The sequence below is a fragment of the Anarrhichthys ocellatus genome, unplaced genomic scaffold (assembly GCF_004355925.1).
Source record: "Anarrhichthys ocellatus isolate YVR2014 unplaced genomic scaffold, GSC_Weel_1.0 scaffold42, whole genome shotgun sequence".
Classification (NCBI taxonomy): domain Eukaryota; kingdom Metazoa; phylum Chordata; class Actinopteri; order Perciformes; family Anarhichadidae; genus Anarrhichthys; species Anarrhichthys ocellatus.
In genome coordinates this window covers 2,484,774-2,495,311 of record NW_022280072.1, presented here as the reverse complement: position 1 = coordinate 2,495,311, position 10,538 = coordinate 2,484,774, and the positions used below count along the sequence as shown (strand labels likewise).

General features: G+C 42.4%; 2 protein-coding genes across 2 annotated transcripts in view; both read left to right on the top strand.

Moving 5' to 3' along the window:
- The window catches only part of LOC116394877 (GTPase IMAP family member 8), an 8,219-nt gene extending 5,563 nt beyond the window's left edge, over nt 1–2,656 (top strand). The window contains exons 6-8 of the mRNA XM_031868238.1: nt 260–1,042; nt 1,128–1,304; nt 1,862–2,656. Coding sequence (XP_031724098.1) covers nt 260–1,042; nt 1,128–1,304; nt 1,862–2,076 — 1,175 coding nt within the window. The 3' untranslated portion in view covers nt 2,077–2,656. The remainder of the gene's footprint in view (nt 1–259; nt 1,043–1,127; nt 1,305–1,861) is intronic.
- Nucleotides 2,657–4,043: 1,387 nt separating this feature from the next.
- rabggta (Rab geranylgeranyltransferase subunit alpha) lies at nt 4,044–10,453 on the top strand. The gene is made up of 16 exons (XM_031868355.1): nt 4,044–4,131; nt 4,404–4,441; nt 4,571–4,681; nt 5,613–5,737; nt 5,843–6,030; nt 6,149–6,394; nt 6,832–6,915; nt 7,009–7,091; nt 7,178–7,273; nt 7,867–7,972; nt 8,063–8,114; nt 9,192–9,280; nt 9,378–9,466; nt 9,544–9,660; nt 9,748–9,861; nt 9,987–10,453. The coding sequence occupies exons 2-16, from the start codon at nt 4,439–4,441 to the stop codon at nt 10,122–10,124; spliced, it is 1,641 nt and encodes a 546-aa protein (XP_031724215.1). The 5' UTR covers nt 4,044–4,131; nt 4,404–4,438; the 3' UTR covers nt 10,125–10,453.
- Nucleotides 10,454–10,538: the final 85 nt, after the last annotated feature.

Sequence of the window (10,538 nt, the reverse complement as noted above, 5' to 3'; positions counted from 1 at the left end):
TCCACAAACCAATGAGTGACATAAGACCACTTCTTCTATACAGTCTATAGTCTGATATGAAGAGTTCATTCTAAGCTAATGAAAACACAACGATTCTCGGTTTCAGAGGATTATACACGAATGAAAACTTAGTTATGAATATTATATTCAATTTCTGCTAATTAATCCCCCCAAATGCTACGTACTGGCTCTTTAACTGTGACAAATTCTTATTTACTATTTTGTTTTTCACCCTGCGTTTGTTTTTTCTTCTTCTCAGGTGACAGTAAAGAACTATCGGAGCTCAAGCTCTTGATGCTTGGCCAGAAGACATTTGGGAAGAGCGCAACAGGAAACAACCTCCTGCGTAAAGAAGTGTTCGCCACCTGTGAGAATGAGTCATGTCAGATGGAGGAAGGGGAAGTTGCCGGCAGGTTGGTCACAGTGATCGACACCCCGGGGTGGCGGAGAGATTCCTCCTGCTGCACTGAAGAGAAGGACAAAGAAATAGTCCGAGGCCTGTCGCTGAGCCGTTCGGGGGTTCACGCCGTTCTGCTGGTCGTCCCCTTGGACCTGACGTTCAGAGAAGCTCAGCAGGCCTCCCTGGAGGAACACCTGAACCTCTTCGGCGCCGACGTCTGGAAACACGCCATGGTCCTGTTCACGTACGGAGACAATCTGGCGGACAAATCCGTGGAGGAGCACATCGAGGGGGAGCACGGCGCTCTTCGTTGGCTGATAGACAAGTGTGAGAACAAATACCACGTCGTGAACAATATGAAGAAGACGGACACGGGTCAGGTCAACGAGCTGTTCGAGAAGATCGAGGAAATGGTGGCGGGGAACGGCGGCCGGCTCTTCTACCCCGAGATGAACGCCGTCCACCTGAGGATTGAGGAGAAGTTCGGGAGGAGGCAGCTGAAGCGCGTGCTGAAGCAGCGTCTGGAGGAGGAGTACAGGAGGAGAGAGCTGGAGCTGATGAAGGGCTTCAAGAAGACGCTACTCCACCTGCAGGCGGAGGTCAAGGGTCAAAGTGTGACGAGCACTAAGTGCAAGTTGCTGAGTGAGTATCACGCCGCGATGGGGTTTTATGATTGATTCGTGTTCTCCCATCGATGTTCTGTTGTTCTGATCTTTTGTTTTTTTAGTTGGTGATGTGACCAAAATTAAAGCCAAGGGTATTGTCCAGAGGAGGAAAGATGGAAAGGAGAAGGAGGAAAGTATGAACTTGAAAATCAGCCAAGAAATTGAAAAGCTGGAGAAAAACATAGAAACAAAATCCTCGGAGCTTCAGCAAGGCAGCATGGACGTCTTTCTCCCGAACTGTAAGTGAAAATAGGATCCGAATTTCTAGCACAGTCCCGCCCCTTCCGGTGTCCCCCATGAGATGTAGTTTTGTTGCGTAAACCTAATTTAGTAATTCACGATCTTTTCCTAAAATCTAATTAAGTAATTCACGATCTTTTCCGAAACTTACTTTAGTAATTTACGATCTTTTCCCAAAATCTAACCCATGAAATTGTCAGATGTTGCTGGACTTTTTAAGAAAAACGCACGAAAAATGAGGAGTAACTTTTCGTTAGATATCATATAATCCGTTGGTAAGAGGATACGTTGAGCTAAGTGTTTTTTGTAAACCTAAACCTAACTTCCTGTGAGGATGGAAGTTTATTTTGAAAAGACGCCATGTATAACGACCATTTGTTGACACTCCATCAAGAGAAGTTCAAAGAGCGTGTGAGAATTTGTTGCTCTCGGCGTTGACTACCTTCATATTTATTCTGAAATAATTTCCCATGATGCTTCACTTGAAGGGTCGAGACTTCTCTTTATTATCAGCGGGTTGATGTCACAGTGAATTGTTTGTTTGTGTCATTCACAGTTAAAAGAGAGGGACCAGCTCCATCTACCGCTGGGTCTTTGTCTCAAATGGAAAACCCAACCCGCCACTACGATAAAGTTCTTGGTTGGCTGTCCACGCTTCAGATCGGCAGAAACTACGATAATCAGATGACCCTGAACTTCTCTCAGGCGACGTCTGGATACAGATCCGTGCTGCCACACGGCGACCTGGACTTTGACGAAGACTATGAATGAATGAGTTGTCTCGTTGAGGACAAAAATGCATTTTAGCTTTGCAGAATTGACATTCACGGGATTTTTGATGGTATAAGAAAAAGGAAGGCCTTCGTTAAAAATCATCATCATCATTTTTATAGTTTTTCTTCTTCGCTTTGGCTCAATTCTTGAACGGGAATTGTTTGTTGCTCACAACGTTTCTGAATTTGTCATGAATTCAAGTGAGTTGCTCGTATCTTAGCCGTGTGTGCAAACGAGTTAGTACAACATCGACTTTCATGACTTTGCTGTTGAAAAACAATGAATTTATCCTCAGTTTCTGTCACGGTCTTCTCTTATTTTCTGAACTTTCTTTCATGGTTTCAGCCATCGCATGCAAAATTCAATTACTAAAATCTGTGAGACATACATTATTATGTGTCATGTATATTCCATAGATATCTATGACAAGTTATGTGCTGCAAGGAGGTAAAATGGGATGTTTTTTGCCGCTTTTTTCGTTCATCAGGTTTTATTGTGGCGTTGATTTTCGGTTTCACAGCACATTTAACACATTGTTACACAAAAAAGAGTTGTTTATAAATGTTCATTAATTCCCCTTGTATTGTACAGTATTGACTTTTCCCAGTAAACCTTTATACCATTGAAACCGGAATCTAAAAAGATCCGTGTGATACACAAACGCATTCAGATGGACGACAGGACATTCATGTTTAGTACAAAAAGCAGTCAGAGAACCAAATGGAGATAAGAATCCTTTCCAGGGTTGACTGCCAGGAAACATGTAAATATTTTGACCCGCATGACTCATGATGAAAAAACAACTTTTTTATTTTGGTGCCTTTTTCCAGTTTACTGTCATAATAACCAGATTCATAGGCATGGTGAGTTTTGGGTGAGTTACCATCTGGGCAATAAACCGGAATCTGATTCTAGACAGACAAAGGAAGGAAGGAAAGAAGGAAGGAAGACAGAAAGGAGAAAAAAAGCAAGGACAGAAAGAAGGAAATAAAAAAAGGAAGGAATAGGGAAAGAAAGAGAGGAAGGTAAAGAAAGAAAGGAAGAAGGAAAGAAAGAGGAAGGAAGGGAAAAAAGGAAAGAAGAGGGAAAGAAAGAGGAAGGTAGGAAAGGAAGAGGGAAGGAAAGAAAGGAAGGAGACCATATATATTATTTAAGTTTAATATTACAGTGAACTGTGGACCTTGAGAGCTTATACAGATTCTTCTGCTTTAATATTGTTTCTGCTGTAAAGACCTTGTGCTGATACATTATGGGAGAATATCAGAGCACGGAAATAAATCTAAACAACTTCAGATGTTTTCAAATAAATCTCAAATATAGGTTGATATAAATGTAACTGATTGTGTTAAATGATGTATCATGTGACATCATAATGATAAAACTGTTATAAGTGACAATATCTCAGGTACACCTTCTAATAAAACATTCTGATCATGAAACTGTACCAGACCTGTTCTTTCTTTGGCGATTTAAATAAACAATAATTACACAATATATTGTCTTTATAATGTATCAAACTTGCTATTTGATGCGACTGATGAACGTGATGGAGAACAACCTCTGCTGGGTGGCTTAATATATAATAATAATAATTTTAAATAAAAAAAAGAAAATGAATAATCATAATTTATTACTTGATTTATATATATTTTTTATCAATAATCTGAAAAGTAACAAGGATTCAAATAGAGAAGAAGTATAAAGAAGCATACAATTGAGATACCCATGTTGCTTAGGTACAGTACTCGAGTAAATATACTTAGATCCATTTCACCACTACGTTGTAGTATTGCTAACTTTACTACTAAAATAACTGAATACTTCTTCCACCACTGATAATACTGTATATGTACAGTGTGTTTCACTGCTGTTCGCCATTCTGTCCACTAGAGGGCGACAAAGCACCCCCGTCAGGAAATGACTCTCTCTCCGTGACGTAGAATTCACGAGCCGGAAGTGAATAATTGTAGTCGTTAGAAACCCTGATAGTGACATGACAAATCAAACTACACTCTGAAAAATATACAACAAGCCAAGTAAAAAACCAACCAGGTTCGTGTTTAATGATATAAACTGCTCGTCTGTTATGAAAACATACTTCCGGTCGCGCGCGCCTGTTATTGTTATTCAGCTCAGTGTTGTTTACTGGGGACGGGGCTAATTAGCATGCTAACTGCAGACTCAGGGCTGTTTGTGTGCAGTGTTTTAACATTATTGAAGGATAGACATTTAAACACCGATGACCAGCTAGCGGCTGAGCTTTTAATATTAAGTTATTATTAACCTGACCCTGAATATAACTCCTCCTTTTCCATCTTTAACAGATCTTTTGAAGAAGACTCCTGCACAAACAGACAGGATGGTAAGAGATTTATCATTTGCTGAATGACATGTTGATGTATATATTCACTGCTTTGGTGCGGTGTTCATACATGGAGTGATTATTATGATATTATAGTATATGCTTTGTTTTTGTGGTTGCTTTCAACAGCATGGCCGAGTGAAGGTGAAATCTACAGCCCAGCAGGAGGAGGAGAAGAGAAAGGAGAGGGAGAAGAAGCTGAAGATATACGTGGCTGCACGAGACGCCTGTTTCTCTAAGGTTGTCACTTCTCCAAGACACACTTATAGCACACATGCAATATGTTTACATGATGAGGCTCTATATTCTTGCTATCGTTTTAAAAAACAAGATACAAAACGCTATTATCCTTGACATGATAGTAGAATATTGTCTTTGCATATACTCATGAAAGAAACATTATGACATTAAAACACAAACAATTCCATAATTAAATAAGAGCAGGCGTGTAAAGCTGCATTGAAAAGCAGCGACGGTCTATTCGGCTTCGTTATAAACGGGGTTTTGCAGTGTGAACAAAGGTCTGCTGTAGCTGTCCCTCTCACCGTGAGACGTGGAGGACACGTTCCTTCATTACCAAGGACACACATTAGTTTATTATAGTCAAACACACGACATCCTGCTTTCTGTGAATACCTCATAGAGCACCAAAGATGCATTAAATCCACAGCTAATAATAGTCCTCCAACAAATGCACAAATTCTCCTGCTGATTTAACTTCTGTTAAAAACCACAGCGCCCTGCTGTTTCAGGAAATCGCTGAGCCTTTTAATAAATGTAAACTATAAACATCTGACCTGTTTTCAAAGGTTTGTGTCTTTAGTCGGGATAAATGGACTCATGGCTGATGGCCACAGACAGGATAGGGAAGTCAAAACGTATTTAGAGACAAGGAATAAAGAATAACAGCAGCATCCGTTATGTGGCAGTCTACATGTGACAGTTAAAGTAAAGTATTTAAACCAAATGTCATGCTCAGTGCTTATTGAATAGTTTCATTGACTAAACGGGGCCTATTTAGCAGTTTCAGGTTTGTTTTGTTCTTCTGCTCATTTCTCATATATCCTTTCCTTGCATCTGTCTGTCTGTCTGTCTCTCTATCTGTCTGTGTCTCTGTCTGTCTCTCTTTCTCTCTGTGTGGTCACCTTCCTCACTCGATCCTGTATGACAGAGAAAAGAGGGCATCTGGGACGAGGGGGCTCTCCAGATTACCCAGCAGCTGCTATCATCCAATCCTGACTTTGGAACCCTGTGGAACTACAGAAGAGAGATCCTCATGCACCTGGAGACTGTGAAGTTAGAGCACTACCAGTTATCTCATCACCTGTAGACAATATCAAAGGTAAATCATCAGAGACATCGCAGGAGAGTTATGATTTTCTGTCTTTTTTACCGCTCTAGGGACGAGGATGAAGTGCAGAAGATTTACGAGGCCGAGCTGTCCTTTCTGGAGTCTTGCCTGAAAGTGAACCCAAAGTCGTACGGCAGCTGGCACCACCGAGATTGGGTCTCCACCCGTCTGCCTCGACCGGACTGGGCCAGAGAGTTGAGCTTGTGCGACCGCTGCTTGAGCCTGGACGACCGCAACTGTGAGTGATGGAGTAGAGAAAACAAGGAAACCGCAGATTTATTTTAGCAGTTTATCTAGACCTGATATCTATTCTCTCTTTCCATCCATCTCACTCCCGGTTGTCCCGCCTCCTCCAGTCCATTGCTGGGATTACCGCCGGATGGTTGTGAAGATGTCCGGCGTGCCCGTGGATCAGGAGCTGGCGTTCACCGATCGTCTCATCGGCTCCAACTTCTCCAACTACTCCAGCTGGCACTACCGCAGCACCCTGCTGCCGCTGCTCCACCCGGAGTCTCCCGAGCTCCCGTCGCCTCCCCGGTCCTCCCTCCCGCCTTCCCCGCAGACCCACTCCCACCGCGTCTGTGAGGAGCAGCTCCTCAAAGGTGACCGCCGACTCAGCAGATGAATGTCAACGGTTGTGTGGTCAGCAATACCTGACAACGACAGACAGGGGGCAGTGTGACGCTTTACAATCTCAATCTCCACACTCACAGACGAGTCCCTGAGGGTTTAGTTCTGTCCCACGGACGAGTGTTTAAGGGTTCCCTATCGGACATTTTGAGCCTTTTATCAACACTTTCTGTTAGTCCGCATTTCTGCAGACTTTGCTCAAGGGAATTACCCACAATTCATAGCAATGTGACACAGGGTTTCCAGGGGAAGTCTGAGACGTCGCAGCTGTTTGCAGCTACGTGATTTGTATTTTATTTCTACACACTCAGGGTTCAGGGTGTAAGGCCTTAGGTAACAGCAGCTCTCTGCTGTGTAGTTCAACACACATTCATCAGGAATAATTACACCTTTTTATTTATTTCTTCAGAATATGAGCTTGTACAGAATGCTTTCTTCACCGACCCAAACGACCAGAGCGCTTGGTTCTACTATCGCTGGTTGCTAGGCAGAGGTGAGTCCATCTCAAATCTGTACGTGCAAATAAGTACGAGAGGTTGTTTTTTTTGTGCAGCTCATGTTTAACAGTTTTCTGTCTTCTTACCAGCGGAACGTGAGGAGATGATCAGCTGTGTGTTCGTCAGCCGGGAGGAGGAGCGAGTGTCCGTCGCCTTCTCCAGACCCGTCAACGTGAGCGTCGTCACTCGTTCCTTTGCTTCATGACGTAAATGTTCCTCGTTCTTACTTTGTTTTATTGCTCCATCACTGTTATGAAGGCGCAGTCCGTCGGCCTGCTGCTGGTCCTCGACGGTCTGCCTCAGAGGGTGGAGTGGAGCAGCGTCCACCCGCGCTTCAAACACAGCCCTGTCTGGGTATCCTCTTCCATCAGCTGATTACGCCTCAGATTTTATTATTGTTATGATTGACTGTCAAGAAGCCGGTTTAACATTCTGTTCCTGTTGATAAGACGCTGTGGAATGAGGACGAGAAAGACAAAGTGCTCCTTCACAAATCTTTGATCAGTGTCCTGGAGAGGAATGACCCCTTTACCTCAGACGTAGGACTTCCTGTCATGGCTTATTTCTATCTCATCAGGTTACAGCTGATCCTCCACAGCTCCAGCAGGGCTGCCATGTGACGGGGATCAGTCTTTTCATGTGTGAAGCTGCGTTCGCACTACATCTCTAAAAGGAAGCCGGTGACTTGACGCTATAGAACTCTACACTTCTTGTAGCTGAGCTCGTCTTCACGTCACCTAATGATATAAATATTTATTTATATCTTAAAAAACGCTGTGATACAATTCTCTGAGCTATTTAACGTCATAAGTACACCAACGAGTGTTTGAACAGCACTTCAGCATCGATGAACGAGTCAGTATCGAACCGGTGCATCCATTCCTAAAATAAAGATACTTGAAGTCAGTACACACCTGTGTACTAAAGACACCTTAACACCGGCTCAGATCTGTGACCTCCCTCCTGGAACGGTAAGCGACATCACCAACGAACACAACCTGACTGTTCACTGGATGGAGAAACACACCCACAGAGACTGTGCTCTGTACACAGGTGATGCATGTCGGCCATCTTTACACGCCGTCTTCATGTTGAAGCGTCAACGTCTGTTCCATTTTAACCTCTAACCTCTAACCTCTACAGGTCGGACCGAGAGTTGGTGTCGGGACTCTGCTACGGATCAGGAGCTGTTCAGGTACGTCTGAGGATTTTATGTTTTTATTACTCAGTGTTACTTTTTCCCCTTTTACTAATTATTATAATAGATAAATAGACAGAGGCGCCTCGAATAGGTAGTACATATATATATATATATATACATATATATATATATATATATATATACATAAATAAATAAATATAAATAAATATAACATAGATATATATATCTATTTATGTGTATATATATACGTATATGTATATTTATATTTATTTTTTTACTACATTTTGACTAATTATTCAACAGGGTGTTGTACTATATTATACTACTTGTACTATACTATATCACGTGTGCTTGTAGTATACATTTAGTATTTATGGCGTATATTTAGCCAGTACTTAACTACATGTTTATATATACGTATATACTATATTTTTATTTCTTTTTTAACATTTTATATATAAATCTGTGATATATTATTGGTGTATAATGTACTTTCTTACATTTGACTGATAGTTTGCGACAGCGGCGGTACTATACTATATCATGAGTATATCATGTGATATATACATTTAGTCTTTATATATTTAGCCAGATGCCTTTATGGAGTATATGTTTTATATATACTGGTGTTTTCCTTTGTATGCTATAATCTTCTGTAGCTGTGATATATCATTGCTGTATAATGTGTTTACTACTACTGTGTTTGATAGACGATTTGAAACAGGTGTGATATGTCACATGTGCTCGTGATGCATTGTGGGTATACAAGACGTTCAAGTGCCCATATCGTGTTTTGGTTGTTTTTTTTAGCTGACCAGCGCTGGCACAGCGGCGATACCAGCGCCTCTCTGAGGAGTTCAGGGATTTCTTCTAGTTTAAATTGTTCGTAGCGGCCGCATGAGGACGTGCGAGCGCTTTGATAGAAGACGCTGGGTGCAGAGCTTTCTCTCTGGGTCCACATACGCTCTCACCTCAGTGGGAACAAAGACACGAGCATTTAGAGAGCTCTGTCTATCAGAAGAACGTGAGCTACCCGGTGTGCAGATCTGTGTGTAGCACATTTGTTTAGTAGTTTTTAAAGAGCAAGAAGTGTGTTTTCTTCCTTTGTAGGAGCGAACTCTCCGTAGAGAAGACCTCGGTGTTACAGTCAGAGCTGCAGTCATGCAACCAGCTACAGGAACTGGAGCCGCTCAATAAGTGTACGTGCATTTGAAGGCGTCACATCCTTCAGCTTCCTCGTTCTTAAATTAAACACAACTACACGTGAGTTTGCTGACGTCTGCTTTCCTTCGGCAGGGTGCTTACTGACCATCATCCTCCTGATGAGGGCGTTGGACCCTCTGGGGTACGAAAAGGAGACGCTCGCTCATTTCCAAACGCTGAAAGTGAGTCCCGAAAACCCGCACACGGGTCTAAGACACCGACCAGGAAATAAGATGGCTGACTCACTTCTCTCCCCCAGGAAGTGGATTCCACGCGCTCGGCTTACTACAGCGACCTGTGCAGCAAGTTCATGATCGAAAACACCATCCTGAAGATGGAGTACGCTGAAGTGCGCGTCTTCAGTATTTCTGACAAGGTTGGTTCAGAATTATACAAATTATATTTGATTATCTCATTATGATTTTTACAAGTTCTGAAAAGTCTTTTTTGTTATTTCTGATAGAACCTGACCACTCTATGCCACCTGGACCAGCTGTTATTGGTCACCCACATCAACCTGTCCTCCAATCAGCTGCGTCGACTGCCTCCTCAGTTCGCCATGCTGCAGTGCCTGGAGGTGATAAGGATCCCATTAAATGTCCTACACGCTGCTTCTGTTCCTCCTTTGTGTCCCACAGCTGGTAGACGTTCGTAGGAAAGATTACTTCTGCTTCTGGTTGATTAAAGCTTTTCTTCTTGCAGGTCCTGGAGGCCGATAACAACTCTCTAGAAAATCTGGAAGGAGTTTATCACCTTCCCAAACTGGAGGAAGTCCTCTTGAAGAATAACAGTATCCTTACATTTTTGATTGTATTCATTGATTTGAATTCATTTAAATAAAATGCAGCCGATGCCGTGTGTGTGTGTGTATAAAGGAGGTTTATAGCCGCAGCCACTTCAGACAGGCATTGAAATAACAACCAGGCACAATGATGGAAATGATTTAAAACAAAACAAAGGAATGAAAGTCTGTGTACGATATTAACCCACGTATCTCCGACTTGCTCAACCGGCCTGCCGCTCCCGACTCCCTCAGAACTTCATCCATTTCAAACTAAATGAAATAATGTTGGATTATTATTTAAGGGGCACGGCGATGAACACAAGTTATATCCACACATTGGAGAAGAAGACAGTTAAAACAACCAAAGAGACAGTAGTGATGTAGTGTGTGCGTTTGTATGAGGTTCTCCTCCACAGTCAGGGTTCTACTACAGTAGATGAGTTGATAGAAACAGACAGGAGAACCAGCAC

What these genes read in the sequence shown, in the direction of transcription:
- rabggta (XM_031868355.1), top strand. An exon ending in TCAAACACAGCCCTGTCTGG is followed by an intron (nt 7,274 to 7,866) that starts GTATCCTCTTCC and finishes ACACCGGCTCAG; the next exon opens with ATCTGTGACCTCCCTCCTGG. An exon ending in CTCATTTCCAAACGCTGAAA is followed by an intron (nt 9,467 to 9,543) that starts GTGAGTCCCGAA and finishes TCTCTCCCCCAG; the next exon opens with GAAGTGGATTCCACGCGCTC.